Here is a 21,190-nt window from a genome sequence, read left to right on the forward strand (position 1 = left end):
CTAAAAGTAAATTGAATCAGTTAAAATGGAACTGAATCCCTATCAAACTAAATCCTCAACATTCCAAACAGTAAATCAGTGGAATATTGTAGTACATCAAGTGTCCAGCAGGTGCCACCACCTCACTACATAGTGTGGCCCCTGTACTGTGACGTTTAGGCTCATCACAGTTGGAGCTGGGCAATTATTCACATTCATTTGTGTTTTTAATAATCGATATTTTAAAAAAATGGCAAAATAGTGAAATCAAAGATGATTATGAAACAAGTTTGCTACTGATTTTTGTACTGGCAAACAGGGTTTTGACTTTTGGTGCAATTAAATAAATAACACTGTTTTAAAAAAAAAAAAAAGTCATTCTAATATAAACTGTTAGAATAAGAGAACATTTCAGTACAAATGTAATTAAGGGCAGTTTGCAGTGTCTTTAATAGTAGGTAAAAAGAATGGAAAAGAATGAACAAAATTAAAAGAATAAAGTGCGATATTTTGAAGTCATGATCATATACGGAGTATTGTATGCCATCCCAGTAAACCCTTTTCAAATTATCCACACCTCACGCAAAACATGAGCTGTGAAAAGGAAATGGAAACATTGAGCAGAGAGGATCTGTAAATAGTCCTGACTGTTAGTTGTTTGACCTGTTACACTACAATAAATCAGCTTTACAGTAGTTCTCAGTTAAAGGAATATTTGACTGGAACAATGAAATATTCAAAAGTTTGCCTTGTGTCTGGGAGCACAGGTCAAGTTCATGAAATGTAAAATGAAAACCTTACATGGCGTCCTTTTAATGTGCAGCATAAAAACCTGCATGTGTCCTAAACTGAAGCCTAAGTGGATGTAGGTGTTGATGTGACACTGAGTTTGTGATGTGTGTATGTCTGCAGCCATGACAGAACAATGCAGGACATCGTCTACAAGCTGGTCCCAGGACTGCAGGAGGGTGAGCCCACATCCAACTCTGCTTCTTTTCCATTCACAAAATCCTAGTGGGAAGTTCACTGCAGAGCTGAAACGACACTTTCACATGGAACAGTGCCACAGTGCTGCAGTGGCTTTTAAAAGAGACTCACAAAACACTACCTGTTGATACTGCATAGTATCGGATGTCGGATACGGTATAGTATCGGATACGGATGTCTTTGGCAAAATGTTTAGCAGTTCCCATGGTGACACATATTATTTGCTGACAATTTAAATAGTAGAGATGCAGTGATATTGGACCAGTATCTGTATCTGATCTTTGCTGATATTACTGTATCATGTAAAATATCAGCAGATACAGATACTGGTCCGATATATCGATACATCCCGAGTACTTAGTCTCGCCGCATTCCCCCCATGTCCCTGTCCTCCTGCGCTCTCCTGCTGACGTCCTGTGTGCTGGTGTTTGTTTGTGCAGCGGAGTTGAAGAAGCAGAGGGAGTTCTATCAGAAGCTGGGCATGGAGGTCCCTGGAGACATTAAAGGAGAGCTGTGCAACATGAAGACTCACCTGGACCAACGCAACGGTACCACTCTGTGCCACGTGCATGTGAACACATCCAACATGTGCAGTCGTATTCAGAAAACTTATGGCATATATACCCCAGAAATAACAATAAGTTCAAATATTTGTGCAGAAAAACACAAATACAACACTATTACAGAAATCTTTTTAATTGATGAACTCTTTTAGAAAATATTATAATATTATGAACAACCTGAAACTTTAAGAAAAATGCAATTTCAACACAAAGTTTTAACATGAACTTGTATGCAATTCAGAGAATTTAGTCATGCTTTCTTTTTGCTCCTGAAACTTGGCATCTTTTAGCCTTTTAGTGCATCAGTATCAGGCACCATGTCCTGAGTAGCTGTTATCTTCAGAATGTCATTCAAGTGTTTGTGTGTTCAGCTTCGAGCGCAGCTTTGTTTTATTAATGTTCCTTATTGAGAAAACCTGCACACAAAGGTAGTAACTGTAAATCTGTTATTTCTAGTTGTATGTCTGCGGACACATCAGAGGTTTTGACTGTGAATGGTGTGCGAAAAATTGCTAATTCTGTCTTAAAGGTTGTATGGAGGATTTTTTTTTGTTTCAAATTGTCAGTGATAGATTATAGATGCAGTAGCCTTGTAATTATGATGACCAAAAAAAACGCATGCGCAACATTTGAAAAAGGACAAACAGTCGCTGGATTTCTCGTTCCTTGGAAAATCCTCTATACAACCTTTAAGGTTTTAAAATATAATTAAAATATTTTAGTAGAAAATCACCTTTAGACCTTTAATCTGGCCCCTGGGCCGTATGTTTGACACCCCTGGTTTAGGCTTTAGAATGCCAAACCAAAACATTGTATTAAGAGATTCAAAAAGAAAAGCACTTCTCATTTTACTAAAATACACTCAAAGGGCAGATTTTCTGCAAAATAGACTCTTGTGAGCTTTTAGCCTTGTTATAATGTTGTTACCTCGTCAGAAACATACCATAGAGTTGTTTTGTTTCATTCACCCGTGTTTGAGTAATCCTTTATTATTAATCTGAGTTTACCACCCCTGATGTAGACAAATTCACAGAGAGTCAAAATAAAAAAAAAAAAAACTGAGACTTGGTCATGGGCCAAACTAAATATTCATTGAAAATTTTTAACAGCATCTACATGTTTCCTCTTTTTTCGATATCTGTAATGTTAAACCTTTTCTTTTTAAAACATTGAATTCAGAACAAGCATAATATAAAATAATAACAACATTTTAAATAAATAATGTTTCTATAGCTGATCTGTAGCTTTTTTTTTTCACAAGCCAACAAAAAGTCAAAATGCGCCAACACATTTGCAAAGCATTCTGGGATTGGTAGTATTAGCGGTGCATGCGCCATACTGACGGATCATAGTCCAATCAGGTCCATTTGGTCTTCCAATAATTTATGTTATTAGGTTCTTTTTTCAGACCAAGAGTTTGTTTTCATACCTGATAGTTTGGACTGCTCACTGCGGTCTTCCTCAGATAAATCTGCTGACCAGACACATCACAGCAACATCACGTGACTTTGAGGAGCACAGGGAGCAGTCCAAACTGTCAGATATGAAAACAAACTCTTGCTCTGAAAAAATTACCTAATAACAAACATTTGGATCATATTTAGCTTATGTGGTTTGTGTTTACATGGAATACATTCTATTTTCATCTCTGCATTAGTATTTAGATATAGAGTGCTAGCAGATAGTTGAAGCCAAAGTATTGACATTGGTTTTAGAAGTGTGTAAAATCCCTGTCGTCCAGGTAGAATCCATGACAAAAGGAGAAATTCAGTGTATCAGCTGGACAAAAGTTTGATTGAAAAGTTTATTTGGTTTGAGCTGCGAAACGTATTCGATCAAATAAACTTTTGTCCAGTTGACAAATGAAATTTCTCCTTTTGCCATCGGTGTTGGAACAGAAAAATCTGGATCGCCCACGTTAACAGATACATTTTATCTTTTGTTTAGTCGAGATTGGAAATTCCAGTATTGAAATGATCCAAATGATTCAAGTGAAGTTGTATGGAGTTTAAAAAACACAGTGGAGCACTTCCTGTATTACAACATGACATCACAAGGTGGAGTGTTTTCTGTTTGAGAGAAGAGCTCGGCCTAAATGTGCAGGGTTTGTGTGTTAAACATGTGAATGACACAAAACAGAATTTGTTTTCCCTTCCAAAAATGTTATTGAACTTTTTCTTCTTACACAGTTCAATATGAGTTACAATCTTGAGGAGACACACTTTCAGTCAGTACCATCTAACACTAAAATAACCAAATTTCCTATTAATAATAATAATATTATTATTATTATTATTATTATTATTATTATTAATAGAGTATTCCTCTTATAACCACATGTAAAAGTAGGTAAACTGACCATTTTGAAACTATTTAAAGTTAATTCCTCAGCCCCTGGGCATTTCATTTGTTTTCTATGAGAATGTACACATACAACACATTCACATGAAGAACAAAAGTAGGATGAATAATTAGCCACTACACAAACAAACACAGAGGGCATCAGAGAGTGAGAGATCAGCATGTGATTAACTTCAGTACTATGGGTTACTATGGTAATACTTTTACGAGCAGGGCCAGTTGTATTTGCAGTTCTTCTCTGTGTTCCTTGCTTGGCGCTGTCTCTTTTGTCTGTCACATCTGTGCTGGAGCTTTGTAAATGTGAGAGAGAGCGGTGAGTGATGCTCTGCTGTCCACAGGGGAGGCCAAGTGTGAGGAGCCTGGACACAAGGAGGCTGGAGAGGAGAAGGCCGAAGAGGACAATGACTACCACCGCAGTGACGAGCAGGTCAGCACCGTCACACACAGCAGAGAGCAGCCAGGTTTATGTGGAGCTCAGTTATGACACAGTAATAATGTGTCCGCGACGGCTTCAGGGTACATATGCTGGGGTTAGAACAGTATCTACATTTCATCTGTTGTCCTAAGGCAGCTCAAAACATTAGACATAAATTAGACGCATTATCTGACCACACACGTAAGACGCAAAATCAAAGACTCTGGAAACAGTCTGGGCTCACAATAATGTTCCACATCCCACATCTCTAAGTTATGAGCACAAATAGCTGATGAACTAATGCGTCTGTAGATTCAAAAGTGCAAAAAATGCACAAAGCACGACACATTTCTCTCCATTTCAGTTAAATTCTTATAGAAGCAACATAAAACGTGAGGTGAAAAGTGAAGTGTCTGAACAAAGTTGTAAGACAGGGCTGTGAGTTTGAAAAAAATGTGTTGATGTAATTTACCCCAAATTACAGGGAATTACTTCAGTCTTTGCCCCTGCTTTTAAATTTACCTGCTAAAAATCAGTTCCACAAAGTTCTTGGCAAAAATATCCAATTTAAGACTATTTTTTGCAGGCTGAGGGCTTTAAAAGCGCTCGCAGTTGCTTCGGAGCATGTTGTACTGCACTCGATTACAGAATTGACTTATCGATGCCTAAAACCATAGTGGCTTTGCGGACTCTGTAGTCACATTAGGCATCATACTAGTGTGTTTAAATTAGTGATGGGCGAATGGAGCCTCGTGAAGCATTGACTCCTCAGTCGCAATATTGTCTGAAATGGTTGGACGTGTCTGAGGCCTTGGAGAAACACTGACCTCTAGTGGACATATTTAAGCATTGGCACACAGGTGTCTCAGCATCGATGAAGTATTGTTAGTGTAAGACAATACTTGTGTGCAGAGTGACACCGTACCTAATAACAACAATAATAATGATGATTTAAAATAATATGTAAAGAGCAACATAAATAACATGCTGTAAAGAAGAAAATAGGTGTTACCTTGTTAGGTGGAATTAAATCAAAGTGATCCCAAACATGGATCACTTTTTTCCACTTGTAGATGCCATCGAAAATGAAACAAATGCCAAAAGTCGCCAAAAGTTGCCAAAATCACCACTAACGTCACACAATACTCCTCACTACCCAATATTTTTAAGAAATATTGGTGCATCTTTAATACTGTAACAGTTTAGCGCTTGTCAAACCATGGAAGTGCGCTGAACACTCTGGCTCAGCGAATGTTCCGCTCTGTGATTGGTTCAGAGTGCTTCAATGAAACGCTTCGATACACTGAAGCGACTGACACACAGAGTGAAGCAGTAGGGGGAGGGAGCGACACTTCCACACTTTAGTCACGTGAGCGGCTGCTGCGAGACGAGCTCCGAGGCAGTGCTTCAGAGTGATTTGTTTCAGAAAGAACGAGACGTGTTCCAGAGCTCCGACTCATTTGCCCATCACTAGTTTAAGTAGAAGTATGATGATAATATAATCATTTGACGAGCTTTCTTTAATCCTGGTGTGGACTCAATCTGACCAGGTTAATCGTAGTTTAGATCCTGTCTTAGACCTGCTTAAATCCTGTTTGGTTTGGTTTGTGGGAACTTTTTAGGCATTATTCAAATTGTGCAGATGTTTTGTAATACTTGATATTTAACAATGAGTTAACATCAAACACGTGTTCTAAAGAAAAACTGACCATTTCTATGAGAGTGAACAATAGGGAGCTGAACGTGTCTGAAAAACACATGGGGGCGCAATGTACAGACACAAAACAGTTGAAAGAAGTGGAGTAGTACCAGCGAGCGAAGTGTGAGAGGTGCTGCTTTAAGTCTGTGTTCTATTAAAGGAGCATGTGCGTCGTCTTATTTATCTTATTTGACCCATTCCATTTTAAATTCACACTTTAAAGCGCTCTACTTGACTAGTTCATTTGAAACAGTTTGCAGTGTTCCAAAGTTATTCCTCGCTTACCTTGTGCGTTCTGAGCATCCTGAATATTCACTGCGATGAGTTTATAAGCACAACTAGCATGCTAATCAGCACACTTCTAGATTCTCACTCAGTAAAACACTTTGTAATTGGATGCAGACGGCACACACTGGTCTCATTGTAGAATAGAATAGAACAGAAAGCCTTTATTGTCATTATACAGTATAATGAGATTCAGAGCTGCTCCGTCAAAGTGCAAAAAAACCCCAAAACAGTTTAACAGTTTTCACCCTGAAGGAGTTGCTTCTGCAGTGTATCTGTAGTCGGGCAAGATGTGAATATTAGTTAGTGAATATTTTAGTGGTCGAGGAGCAGAGATGTTTGTGTGTTGTTGGAAAGCAGTTATTGTGTGTTTCACAATACACAATAGGTGAGCATATGTCTGGAGTGTGTGTGTTGTGTTCTAACAGTGTGTGTGTGTGTGTGTTTCAGGTGAGCATATGTCTGGAGTGTGTGTGTTGTGTTCTAACAGTGTGTGTGTGTGTGTGTGTGTGTGTTTCAGGTGAGCATATGTCTGGAGTGTGTGTGTTGTGTTCTAACAGTGTGTGTGTGTGTTTCAGGTGAGCATATGTCTGGAGTGTAACAGCAGTAAACTGAGAGGACTCAAGAGGAAGTGGATCCGCTGCTCGGCTCAGGCCACCGTGCTCCACCTCAAGAAGTTCATCGCCAAAAAGCTCAACCTCACCTCCTTCAACGAGGTACACCCCCCCCCCACACACACACACCCGTCTCTCTGTGTCTCTGTATCTCCGTGCGTCTCTCTCACTCTGTCTCTTTGTGTGTCTCCATCTCTCTGTCTTGTCTCTTTGTGTCTCTCTCCCTTTCTCTGTGTCTCAGTATCTCCGTGCGTCTCTATCGCTCTGTCTCTCTCTGTCTCTGTGTGTGTCTCCATCTCTCTGTCTCTTTGTGTCTGTCTCTTTCTGTCCCTTCGTGTGTCTCTCCCCCTCTGTATCTCCGTGTGTCTCTATCGCTGTCTCTCTGTCTCTCTCTCTGTGTCTCTATCTCTGTCTTGTCGCTGTCTCTCTGTCTGTGTGTCTCTCTCCCTCTGTCTGTGTCTCTGTATCATCGTGCGTCTCTATCGCTCTGTCTCTCTCTGTCTGTCTCTATCTTTTTGTCTCTTTGTGTCTCTGTGTCACTCTCTCTCTCTCTCTCTCTGTCTCTGTGTCTCATCTCTCTGTGTCTCTCTGTCCCTGTGTCTCCATGTGTCTCTGTCCCTCTGTCCCTCTGTCTCTGTCTCTCTCTGTGGGTTTGGGCCACACAGAGGTAACAATATCCCGTCTTAGGTCCCTGTACTTGTACACTACGAGTATTTGTTGATCAATAAATAACCAAAAGTACACTTGGCTTTCTGTGGTTCTAATCTCACTGTGATCGTAACAATATCCCGTTTTGAATTCAAATAAAGCGTCTAAGGCAGCGCCGTATTCATATCGTGGTGTTTTGAACCCTCTTTGTCTCCTTTAGCTGGACATTTTATGCAACGAGGAAATCCTGGGGAAGGACCACACGCTCAAGTTTGTCGTCGTGACCCGATGGAGATTTAAGGTGCTCTCACTCATGCCGTTTGTGTAAAGTCTGGAGTAAAGGCTGGAGCTGATGTTGGAGCTGATTCAGTGGTACAGCTCATCAGTATAGCAGTAGAGTATTAAAGATGATTGATGTTTAATTCATAAACATTACCTACTCAACTCAACTCAGCTTTATTTCTAGAGCACTTTAAAAACAACACAGTGCTGTACACAAACAGATAAACGGTGACAAATACAGGTTCAGGTAAACCTAATACAATAAAAATACAGGTAAAAAGTCAACCCTCGAACTGTGTTAAAAGTCAAGGAGAAAGAGTTTTTAGGAGGGACTTAAAAACAGAGAGTGAGTGGGTCAGCTTGATGTGCAAAGGGAGCTGATTCCACAGCCTTGGAACAGACACTGCAACTGCCTGATCTCCTCTGTTTTCTCCTGGTCTGGTTTGGGACACGGAGGAGAGGCTGATCTGCGGACCTGGAGGTACAAGAGGAGGTACAAGAGAGAGAGGGCGTGTGAGGTACAAGAGGGCGTGTGAGCAGTGTTGGGGAGTAACAGATTACATGTACCAGAGTTACGTAATCAGAGTACAAATTATGAGTAACTGTATTCGGTTACAGTTACTGTTTCAGTGAGTGGTAATTGGATTACAGTTACTTTGTTGAAATAAATGGTGGTATTTTCCTGTTTTCACATTTTGGGCTATATCCCTTTTTTTTCTCCAGTAATTCCACTCATTGCTGGAAACTAAACGAGGTCTAAACTAGATCTAAACTAGACCTAAACCATGTCTAAACCAGGACTAAAACCAGGTCTAAACTAGATCTATACTAGATCTAAAACAGGTCTAAAACAGGTCTAAAACCAGGACTAAATCAGGACTAAACCAGGACTTAAACTGAGTCTAAACTAAATCTAAACTAGAGCTCATCTTCTATCAATAATATTTTTAACACGGTTAAGTAAAGTCTGGGCTTTTTATTGTCTCTACAGCAAATCAAGTAATCCAAAGTATTCAGATTACGTTACTCACTTTAAGTAATTTAATGGATTCCGTTACAAACTACATTTTGGGGTATGTAATCTGTAGTCTGTAGGGGAATACATTTTAAAAGTCACCTTCCCAACACTGCGTGTGAGGTACGACAGGGCGTGTGAGGTACGACAGGGCGTGTGAGGTACGACAGGGCGTGTGAGGTACGACAGGGCGTGTGAGGTACGACAGGGCGTGTGAGGTACGACAGGGCGTGTGAAGTACGAGCAGTTCAGACAGATACTGAGGGACCACACCGTGAAAACATTTAAAAGCAAAAAAAATAAATACATTTTTGAAACTGATTTATTCTTATTGACAAAAACATTGAACATGGGTTTGGGGTTGGGAGGAGGAGGTTTTGTGCCGTTTTGGGGAACATTTAAGGCAAAACATCTCCATGGAGAAAAGGCTTTGGACTAAGGACGGACAATACCAGTTTTTGGCATTTATCTCTACGACACAAAGTAGTTTTAGGGGGTTTTATTTCTATACCAATACTTGATATTTGTCTAACCTTATGGGGCAAGGTAGCTCAACAGATATATGTATATAAAACAGGCTCAAAAGTATTACAATAACCTGACACAGATGGATCAATTCAAAATGCTGCTAGTGACTGTTCTGATATAAACACAATGGTACTAAACGCCAGCTTTAAAATGTACATATTTTAATTGGTATTGATATTTACATAACACTATCGATACCCACATTTGTACACAGTATTTATATATCAATACTTCTAAAACAGTACCTCCTTGTCTGTGTTGAGAGACACAGCCTTAAAAAGTGCAGTGCCCCTTTAAATCCTACTTACTGCTGTTTGATTTATAGCTATTTGAGGTCCTATACGTGGCTATTTTCTGAACTTACCGAATAAAAGGTGAAGGGTAGCAAGCTGTTAAGTGGAAAACTACCACTTCATGACATTACAAGGAGGAACCGAGTATTTTGAGCTTTGGAAATGTAGCTAGATGTAGATTAATAATAATAAAGGGTTGCTTAAATATTGTGTGAATGAAACAAACTACTACTCCAAGTCTGTTTTTGAGGAGGTACCAACATTATAACATGGCTAAAAGCTCACAAGAGTCAATTTTATGTACAGTATTTTTCAGACTACAAGTCGCTCCAGAGTGTACGTCGCACCAGCCCAGACATGCGTAATGAAGAAGAAAAAAACCTATATAAGTTGTCACTATAAGTCACATTATTGGGAGAAATTTATTTGATAAAATCAGAGACCAGGAACTGACATTTCCTGTGTAAAGTCAATTTGTAGTAAAAACAACAGAAGAGAGAACAACAGACTGTTAATGTCACATATTTCACAGTTCTTCAGATAAACTATAACATAAACAACAGAACAGAACAAGTTTACCAAACTCTCCATCTCACTCCAAATCACTAAATCCATTCAATTCTTCATCCTCGGTGTCACTTCTGAACAACTCGGCCTCGACCTCTGGAGGTAAACAGAGCACCGCTTCCTCTTCTGTGTCGCTGTCGTCAGACTCAGCATCAGTTCCAGTTAGAATTATTCAGACAGGATGGTTTCAGTGTCACTGAAGTCCAGACTTTGTCCATCCATCCAGTGACTTCAGGAAAGTTGCATGGTCACTTGTGACACCCTGCTGGCGTTCCTGGCTCACTCCAGACTTTCTTTCTACTGCTCAATTACCATTTTCAGCTGCAGATTTCACTTTCAGATTTTCATTTTCAGTTTGTAATCTGCAAAATCTGATTTTGTTTTCGGGGGCATTTGTGTTCAGTCTTCTCAGTCGTCTTTATAAGTTTGTTTAAATGTTAAATTGTTCAGTGGTGCAGAAGTAATGGTGCGATCGACTGACATGATACAGACAGGACAGAGGCTCTTTCTGCAGGAGACATGTGCAGTAGAGTGAAGTGACAGTGGTACAGGAGCAGCAGATACTCACACACAAGACTAGAACCTCTCGTGACTGTTAGTGTGAACATTTTAATATATAAGTCACAGGAAAAAAACAAACCGTGAAAAAAGTGTAACTTATAGTCTGAAAAATATGGTAATATTCAATGATTGCAAGTAACAGTTAAATCATTAACTTTAGTCTAATCTGTACACATTTGAACATGACATAACCACTCACTCACTCACTGAAGTTAGAAATACCAGTAGGCCTGCACGTGTTTGCTCTGTCTGAAGTTGTGCTCTTTGTGTTCTCTAGAAGTCGCCCCTCCTGCTCCACTACAGACCCAAAATGGACCTGCTGTAGCCCCCATAGCGGCCGCCGACTGTGCCCCAAACCTCTTTATGCAAAAACCACGTCCAGCAGCGAGCGGGCCCTGGAGGTACCCGACCACCGGAGGTCCCTGCGCCCCCCGCCCAGCAAGCCTCCAGGAGAAACCACATTTCTACTTTTGTACGAACCAAGACACTAGCACTGGTGCTCAGCCTAACTCAGCGACGGTGGCCGGAGAATCCACTTTTTCTCAAATGTTTTTTACGCCGGGAGCATGGGGAGGGAGAGAGGACAGAACTATATTTGGCATAATATTTATCAACAAATGTCTATTTAATTTTGTTGATTTGCCTGATTTGCTTTTGGCTTCGTTGTCAGTTTATTTGTGTTCAGTTGTGAAAAGGCTTTTTGTGTACTAAGTTATGTTCTATATCAATATTGTACATAAATCTGTCATTATAGGAAAGTTTGAAAAGAGACTTATGACTGTTGGAGCCAGAAGTGCTATCTGTTAGAGAGAGGGTCTATGGTTTTATTTAAAGTACATGTTCAACAGTGACCTCGCTGGCATCGGCACATTTGACAAATACGAGCAAAGACAGAGCATAAAAATAAATCTTACTGTGATAACGGAAAATACATAATCCTCTAATAATAATAAATATTTAAAAACTAGTCATCAGAATTAAATTAAAGAAGAAACGTGTGCCACAAACATTGGAACGGTTTGAAATTCCAAAAATAGACATGACCAGTCAAAAGTTTGAGTTTCTTTTATTTCTAAGATTATTTCCATTGTAGATTCTCACTGAAGGCATCAAAACTATGAATGACACATGTGAACTGTAGCAAACAACAAAACTCAACATTCTGTTTTAGATGTATAGCTACAAAAATGACTACCCTCAGCTCTGATCACGGCCTTTCACTCTTGGCATTTCTGGATCCTGAAGTGGCACAGCTGCGAAGTGAAAACCATTTCTGGGATCATGAAGCTCACTCAAAGGGGGTCAGCCCAATGGTCCCACAGCTCTCTGTTCCCTCATTTCAAAGATTTTTTCTTATTTTTAAGATTTTTCTCAAAATGAAAGTCTTAAGTCAAGTCATTTTATTTTTATACCACATTTAAAGGGATGATTCAGTCATTTCAACTTCGGATCCTTTGGGTGTAATTGAAGACCAAATTGGGAGAAATGGGGATCAAATCTGATGCAAATTGATGGTAAAGGAAATGTGGCGACACAGGGCCTAATTTTGGGGGAAAAAAAACAACAACTTGGAAATGTGGGAACATAGGGCTGAGTGAAAATAGACGCGCTCCCACTGTGAAGGCCAAGGGTTTGCAACACAACAAAGCAAACGACAACACGCACAACAGATAGTTTCAACTTTGGAATAAATAATTCCATAATAAAATTCCATAGATTTTGTGTCTTCAGTGTGTATCTAAAATGCAGAATGTCAAGAACCTCAAAATACAAACATTGAGAGTGTGTGTCCAAACATTTGACTGGTAATGTGTAAAAATGGTTTAAGGTAATATAAACTTTTGTCCAGGATAAGAAGAAAAGCCGTCCCTGAAAGCGTCTTCATTCTTGCCCTGCTGTGTTGTGAATGAGCCTGGTATAGGACGTGTCTCTGGTCCCTACACTGAGGAGGGAACAGGAGACGGGCCCCTGCAGGAGTCACTGCTCGTGTTAGGCCTAGGGATGGGCACGGTTAGTCGATTAATCGATAATTGATCATTAAGAATTTCATCGATTACGTTAATTTTAATCGACAAACCGAATGTATGTTGCTGTGTGTAGTGTGACCAAACAGGGTCTGTACATGTGTCTCTGCATCAGAAGGAGTGAGACACAAACAGTGGGTCAGTCTGCAACGTACCGAAGTGCAAATGCACTTAACGACAACTTGTACAAGGAATTTCACGCTTTCCGTTCCAGTCAGGACAAGTGTGAGTCCATGTGCACAGTGTACAAAGCAGCAAATATGTTTTGGTGTCCAGTGGGAAAAAGTTTCACCAGGACATCGAAAAACATTAAAAAGTTTTGTCAGGTGAGAGTCGCTCGATGACGAGTCCCCACCTCCCCCCCCCATACGGTGTCCTGGTTTTGACAAAAATCTGGTCACACTAACCTGTATTCACCTGAGTCATGTCTTTTAATCCAACACAAGTTGAACCACATCAGCGACACAAGAGCTGGAGTTTTATCTTCGCTTAGTTTATGCAAATTAGCGATGTGGTTTTAAGTTTCGTTATAACACATTATAATGTCAAACAGCTGATGTGGCTCTAGAGTGGTTAGTTTATATGTCGTAAAGTTGAGTTTATTTATGCAGATTAGTAGTGCAGATAGTAATAATAATGATGATCAATTTTAATATAAAAACGTTAATGATTAATCGATAATCGATCGTTAAGTCGTCCGACGATCGATTAAGAAAATTTCATCGAATGCCCATCCCTAGTTAGGCCCTTTACAAACAGTGCACGAGTGTCGGCCTGTCACAAAAACACATGCACAAGTGTGTATAAGAGATGACACTGGAGGTGCTTATTGCTTGTTGGTGAAGGCCTGTTCAGGAATGCAGAAGCCATGTTTAGTTTGATGGAGCAGGCTTGAGGCACTAACATTTCTCCTGCTCTGAGTTAAGAGTCCAGCCCTAAAGGAGGAGTTTTAGAGTGAAACTGCCCTGCCCTTGTTCACAGCGAACACCATTGTGCGGCTTTATGTCCCTATAAGTTCTATTCGCGCTCACATCACAAACCAAGACGACGTTTGGAAAGATATGGAAGATAATTTCTTTCATCAGATTTTGAATTTTAAATGCTGTTGAATTTCTCACTTAAAATTTTTTTTTACTCTGATTAAACGTGTTTGAAATATTTTTATTATGAATTTTTGTTTGCTGAAATTTTAAAGTGTATATATTCAGTGTATAAATTTCAATGTAAATATTCAGCAAAAATATTTTCAAGCCTTTAAATTCAACAGTCAAAATTCAGAGTGTAAAATTCGCAGTGAAGAAAATTCACAGTAAAGATCAAGGCAGAAGCAATCGATCCAAAGTGATCCGATCTGATTGATCAGAATTAGCCTCATCCAAACCTCATCTCTTTGATTTCTACCAACTGAACTACTGCCACATGATCGATGCTTCTGCCTTGGCATCTTGGATCTTTGCTGTGAAATTTTTCACTGCGAATTTTACATTCTGAATTTCGACTGGTGAATTTGAGGGCTTGAAAATATCTGTGATTTTTTTTTTTTTTTTTTTTTTTTAATTGAAAGTAAATTTCAGCCACTAAAATTCTGAATAAAAATAATTCAAACATCTTTTTTCAGAGTAAAAAATTTCAAAGTGAGAAATTCTGTGATGTTTAAAATTCAAAATCTGACGGAACAAATGATCTTCCATAGAAAGATGCAATTACAACTTCCCAGGCCCAGTTTTCTTCATCTCCATGTCACTGCAGAGTTCCGTTATGTTCAGCTAATCAACAGTTACAGCCACACCTCGGTTTTCATCATTTCCCCACTGACGCATAACTCCGAGTGCACCGGGTACATGTGATTAGAAGAGATGAGGTGCCAGATTCCAGATGATTCCAAACAGCACATACATCTGCAGTCTTCATTTTACCTCTGTGCTCATTTACTTCAGTGGGTTTGATCACAGTCGGGCGACGTGTCCAGTGTCGGGAACTACACCGGAAGTTGTAATTGTGTCTTTCCAAACGTCTTCCTGGTTTGTGACAGAAGCGTGAACGGAGCCTATTGTGTGTCGTCTGTCTCACCTTGAGCAGTGTTCACTACCTGAATAAGATCTGATTGGCTAGATGTGGTCATTGTCCATGCACTTCAAACCTCTATCCACCATTTCTGTTCAAAAAGAAGAATTTCTTCTGCTTAAAATTTGTGCCTCACCATCTTCAAATGAGAGACAAAAATGAGATTGTATTTGGTTGTTCTAGATGCTCTGAACGGGATAAAAGTATTTGTTTCTTCACTTTTCCTCTGGAAATGACTCATCAGGATCAAACAAGGGAATTATCGGGAAAAAAACGTGAATTATGGCTGGAGAACATAAACCGCTAAGAGATTTCCTATGGTACCATCAAGACACACTCACGTCACTTTCATCAAGGTATTTGCTATTTAAATTGATCATAGCTTATTTAATGAGAGAAGCACATTTACTGAACTAAAATGTAAAAAGAAAACATTTGCAGTGTGAGTGGCATTCGAAACTGTATCTTCCAACGCACATATAAATATGTCACTCATCTTTTTGCGAGTGGATCTTTCTAACGTTCACGAGGATCTTTTCATGGCTGATTCTTTCGAGGTTCGGCTCACAGACTCTTCGACTCGTGCACCATGTTGATGGTAGGATGTGGGTTCATTGAATCATAAACTAGTGCGGGTTTTCCTGGATAAATTAATGAAATTTTAGTTCAGTAAATGTGCTTCTCTCATTAAATAAACTATGAAACAATTTAAATAGCAAATACCTTGATGAAACTTCAGGTGTCTTGATGGTACCTTTGGAAATCTCTTTGTGGTTTATGTTCTCGAGCCATAATTCCTGTCTTTTTTCGATAATTCCCTTGTTTGAGCTCCTGATGAGTCATATCCAGAGGAACAGTGAAGAAACGATTCGTTTTATCCCTTTCAGAGCGTCTAGAACAACCAAATACACAACAAAACCTGCCCATGTTTCTCCGATGCTGCTGAAGTCAATGACATAGTGTGTCCAGTGTCATGGTGGTGTAAGCACCGTTGCCATGGGGACACGTGATGGTGCAAAGCCTCTATAAAAATATGATTCAAGTAGGAATAAAAATATGCTGCTAAAAAAGTAAAGTTAACAGGTAAATGTAAGTAAGTACTACCTGCCTCTGGTCATTTCTGTGGAGTCATGTCGTGTCTCGTGTTTAAATCGGCGGAAAGCTCGGGGGGGACATCAGGAAGAGCCCGTCATATTCTTAGACATATGCAACGACCAAGGCTTTCCATGTCCAGTGTTGCCATGGAAAGAAATGGTCGTCTATCGTAGGCTCCCCAGTGTGTGATCAAATAACTGAAGATGAGACGGTGACTGGGCTCATCAGGCTGAGAATGGATATGTTTACATTTCAAATAGTTTTGTGTGTTCAGTGACAGTGGCTCCATCAGCAGAGGTTTATCAGGGGCTTCTCGTCTGTTTGGATTCCAGGCTCATTCAGAACAAATGGACTTACAACTCAAACTATTCACTGGATCATTTATTTAGACTTTGAGATATATTGTCATAAAAATAAATAAGAGCGGGGTATTCTGTAGAATGGACTTTCTGGAGGTTTCTATGTTAGAACATTCCCTCATCAGAATACGCCTTAATAGGTTTTAGATGCCATCCATGGGTGTTTAAGTCATTTAGCGATCTCTCCTGAGCCCTATTCAAACCCTCCTTATGGTTAGCAGTACGATCATGTACAAGGCTCCGCCCACAAGCCTATGTCATCCACGATTACACAATTCTCCACAAATATACAAAAACACGATACAAAACACTTCCAATACAACTTTACAAAGCTGATGAGGTGTGCTGTAGTTTCAGTAGTGGGACGCACACTTGATTGTGTTGTGATGGTGCTCTGAAGGGGGGGTGACTTAGTGCGGAAAGCAAAGGGAGGGGGGACTCAAAACATGAGATCCCCCTCTTTAAATAGAAAAGGATGCATCCAATGTTTGTGGAAATTCAGTATTCTAGTGCAGTTCTCAGTCTGGTTGTGTTGAGTTTACAAAGACGCCACTTTGTTTCAGTGAATGTTTCATCAGGAATAAACTAAATATCACAATTTGGAACAAAACAGACTTTCTAATGACATTTTTGCAGTGCTTGTCAAATGTGCCAATAGCCATGAGGTCATAGTATTTGAGTTCTCAAATGGTTCTGGTCAGTTGCTATCAGGACCAGTGGCTCCAGTATCCGTAGGTTTAAGAGACTTTTTTTTTTTTTTTTTTTTAATCGTGACTGCTGCCATGGCAACTAACAATTTAAAACAAAACACCTACCTTTTGAATGTCCTCAACATGGCATCCATAACAGGAAATATGTGAGTGTCACCCATTCATTGAAGTGACCCTGGCGAGCCATAATGTCCTTCTCATGTTTCTCCATGAAAGAACCAAGAGCCGCAGTAGAGACAGTGTTTGTTAACGCTCCATGAGAAAAGTTACATAGTTCTACTTTAAACAACACTATGCCAGATGTTTTTTTCTGTTTTATTAGTTTACTTTTTCAGACCAAGAGTTTGTTTTCTGTCCTGACAGTTTGTTCTGCTCCCTGCGCTCTTCCTCAGAGTTTCATGATGTTGCTGTGACGTGTCGCTCAGCTGATTTAGGCCCCGTCCACACTAGTTTGTATTCAAGTCGTTTTGGTTGTGGGTGCAGTTTTCGTTCTCGCTAATCCGATGGAAAACGGCTCCGGAGACGGAACGATCTGGCGCCCCCAGCTCCCACGAATTCATCTGAGTACAGATCTGATCCAGCACTGCGTGGACACCTGAAAACGTTGATACATTGACGTAGGAGCTCTCGTCGCGTCCTTATTGGACCACATCACCGTGACTTGCTCCTTCCAGGTTCACTGGGTTTGTGACATCGGTCATGTGATGCTGTTGTGGAAAAATGGGAAACAGTGTAGCTAGAACTATTTGCTAGTACACGGTCCACTGTTTTTAAGCTTGTTATCTTCCTCGGTCAAAATCAGCTGCTGCAACTTACTAGCGTTTCAGGTGGTTTTGCGTTAAAGTACAAAGTGTAGTTCTATAGGTCTATGCGTATGACCTGCAGACATAAAATCTCTGAAACGTTTAACATGAACCATCTCCAGTGTGATAGAAACACAGAACAGACTCAGCATCAGCAGAACAACCCTCTGTCACAGAAAAAACATTCATATTCCACTGAGTTGTGTCCTTTTTAATCCAACAGAAGCTGAACCACATCAGCTATTTTTTGAGCTATTAGTTTATGTAAACTAGCCTTGCGGTTTTCAGTTTCGTTTCTGTAAAACTTAAACAAAGCTGCGAGGATAGGGAAGGCTTGCGGACACAGAAACGACGTGTCTAGACGCAAATTGTTTCCGATACGGTGATTCGTTTTAGTGTAAACATAACCTTAAACAGGTTTTGGCTTTGTCTTCCTCAGAGAAGGCAGGACAACAGCGCCATCTGCAGTATCCCAGGTGTGTGAGAGTAAAAAAGCCCCTCGTCCCGGTTTATCGTCCCGTGGGCTCGTTTCCGTATTTCAATTGCCTCTTTAATCCAGCGAAGATGTTAGGTTTCCTCTGTCCCAGTGATGTTTGCTCGTTCCAGTCCAGAATGTGCTTCTCTCTTCAAACGACCGATTTGAGTTGTTCCTGTTCTGCTTTCTGTTTAGTTGCTTGTGTTTCGTCTTCGTTGTTTCCATCTCACATTTTGTCCTATGTTTTGTTTTGTTTTTTTGTGGCCCTCCCTATTTCCCCGATGTGTGTTTTATTGCAGGGTGTTTCATATGACGTTACATTTATGCTCTGGTTCTATTTTGTCCTTTGGCTGGACGAGTAATTGCCTGAGTTTTTTGTTTGGTTTCATTGGTGTGTTCAGATTGTTTTTTTCTCATCGCCCTCTGCACTTTTTCTGTTATTGCCCTTGATGTACTGTAACGTTACCAGGCCTGCGCTCTTTTTATTTTCAGTTTTATTGTAGTTTATTGGAGTTCTACTGCAGATGGCGCTGTCGTCCTGCCTCCTCCGGTAGGAAGACGACGCCAAAACCTGTTTAAATCAACTGAGCGACACGTCACAGCAACGTCGCGTGACCCTGGGGAAGAGTGCAGAAACCAGAACAAACTGTCAGGGATGAAAACAAACTATTGGTCTGCAAAAAGAAACTAATTACATAAATTCTGGGAAGACCAAATGAACCTGATTGGACTGTGTTTTTTACGTACAATAGCACATTTTACATGAATCAGCTCATGGCACATTCTACATTTAAAGCTCCTTTATTACGCAACTTTAAGACCTTTGAGCTTTAAGCCATGTTATAATGTTCCCTCCTCAAAACCAGACCTGGAGTTATGTTTTGTTTCATTCACACTTGAGTTTTGAGTTTGTAATTTGTTTGAGACTTTCCAAGTTTAGTTCAGTAGAGATTGGAAATTCTAGAGCTGACATCATCCAAACGCACATCCACAGTGGAGCACTTCCTGTATTAGTGTTTTGTTTTTTATTTGAGAGAAGAACTCAGCCTAAGTGTGTAGGGTTTGTGTGTTAAACGTGTGAATGAAATAAAACACAACTCCAGGTGTGTTTGTGATGAGGAAACAACTTCATAACATAGATGAAAAAATGGAGTCATATGAGCATTTAAACTCTCTGTAAAAGCACAAACTGTGTGTAGAAAACAAGCTCATATAGGCGAGTTTCAGCTGACGTCATTGTTATTAAAAGCCCACGTTGCATGCTGGGAAATATTTTGGTTGGAGGCAAGAAACAGGATAGCGTCAAACACAGTGTGTAACCTCGCGTATTTATCCTCGATAATGGTAAATTCCTGCTGCATTATCAGATGCACAAATAGAAGCACGGAAGAAGGAAAATGTCTTTTTCATATTCTGAGTGAAAAGAACCACTAACGGTGAATTAAACGGCTTTCAAACATCCGCAGAGCAAACGTAGAAGATCCTAACAAACCGTGGACTCCAACAAGTTCAACAACACATCGAGACTCTTGGAGGTTTTCATCTTTTCTGCTGTGAATGGCCCAGGAGTTTCCACCAAGTCATTGTGGATATCGCCCAAGTGAATATTTGTCCAGGTAGTTGGTGATTCTGACCAGAAATTTGGTTTGGTCCACCTTTTGTCGGGGTTGAAAAGGGTGATTTGGCTGCGTCGATGTTTATGACAAATTTCTGGTCAAATGGTCTTGGGTCGTCTGCCGTTAGAGTGGAGAAATAACCGGGATCAATACCCTTTACGTGTTTTCTCGCAGCGTCCGTCATGTTGAATTAGTGTTTCTTGCCGCTGACCAAATTAATTCCCAGCATGCAACGCGCGCTTTTCTCAACAATGAAACTCACCTATTACACAGTGTTACAACTAGAAATGAGGAGCTTGTTCTGACAGAGGAGGAAACACCGGCTTCCCTTTAGCACATCTAAGGCGCTATCCCATAATGCTTCGCCTTGTCACTGCAAAAAAAAAAAAAGCTCTGTTTGATGAGATTGTGGTACGGCTCGCCAGCGGTCGGAGCCATAGAACGAGAGGTGCTCGCCAACACTGCATTACAAACACAAGCTGCTGTCTGGTGCTTTGGGATCTGGTCCATGTGAACATTCAGGTATCTGCACTTGGCTCATGCCCTGTGGACTACACTGACCGCTGCTCATTGGTGCTTCGGTGTCTTCAGGAAGACGCTGTCCCTTCTCACATCGTGTCCTTGTGTGTCCTCGCCCGCTACCGTTTGGCTCAGAAATGTCACACTGGCTGATTAGAGGATTCACAAAATGTCCTTCAAAATGAAAGGAGCAGTATGTAAGATTTAAAAGTGCATGAACATAACCGACTTGTGTGAGCGGATATGAGGGAAACGTGTTCAAAAGAAAGTTCCAATATTAAGCTAAATGGTCTCTCGTGAGCTTTAAGCCACGCTAGAATGTTGTTACCTCCTCAAAAATGTGGAGTTGAGTTTTGTTTCAGTGAGCTTTTCCCTTAAATAGAGAATGTGATTCTATGTATCGTTCGTTCAATTCGTTTTTGAAAATAAAACCAAAAATTTGAAAATGAATAATACAATTTTCTTCATCATTTGTCTCCAAAACCAAAAAAAAAAAAAAAAAAAAACTGATTCAGTTTTCAATTTTGTGTTTAAATTTATAATGGGAAAAAAACAAAAAAACAGATAATGGACTGAACCAGGCCTAAAACAAGATTAAAATGGTCTCAGTCCTGGTCTTGGTCTGATCCCACTCTGGGTCTTTATCTCAGTCCTGGTCTGGTCAGTCCCGATCACCCGACAGTTTATGTGGATGCACCTCCGGGCCCGTCCCAATACTCAGTCCTGGT

At 40.2% G+C, this 21,190-nt stretch overlaps 1 protein-coding gene across 2 annotated transcripts in view; it reads left to right on the plus strand.

Moving 5' to 3' along the window:
• The window catches only part of LOC110155805 (polycomb group RING finger protein 3), a 47,331-nt gene extending 35,567 nt beyond the window's left edge, over positions 1-11,764 (plus strand). For both annotated transcript variants that reach the window (XM_020919978.2, XM_055159507.1), the window contains 6 exons: positions 892-947; positions 1,407-1,514; positions 4,229-4,317; positions 6,868-7,005; positions 7,772-7,852; positions 11,075-11,764. In XM_020919978.2, coding sequence (XP_020775637.1) covers positions 892-947; positions 1,407-1,514; positions 4,229-4,317; positions 6,868-7,005; positions 7,772-7,852; positions 11,075-11,122 — 520 coding nt within the window. In that variant the 3' untranslated portion in view covers positions 11,123-11,764. The remainder of the gene's footprint in view (positions 1-891; positions 948-1,406; positions 1,515-4,228; positions 4,318-6,867; positions 7,006-7,771; positions 7,853-11,074) is intronic.
• The last annotated feature ends 9,426 nt before the right edge of the window (positions 11,765-21,190 follow it).

This window comes from Boleophthalmus pectinirostris, unplaced genomic scaffold (assembly GCF_026225935.1).
Source record: "Boleophthalmus pectinirostris isolate CB_2022bp ecotype Guang Dong unplaced genomic scaffold, ASM2622593v1 HiC_scaffold_23, whole genome shotgun sequence".
NCBI lineage: Eukaryota > Metazoa > Chordata > Actinopteri > Gobiiformes > Gobiidae > Boleophthalmus > Boleophthalmus pectinirostris.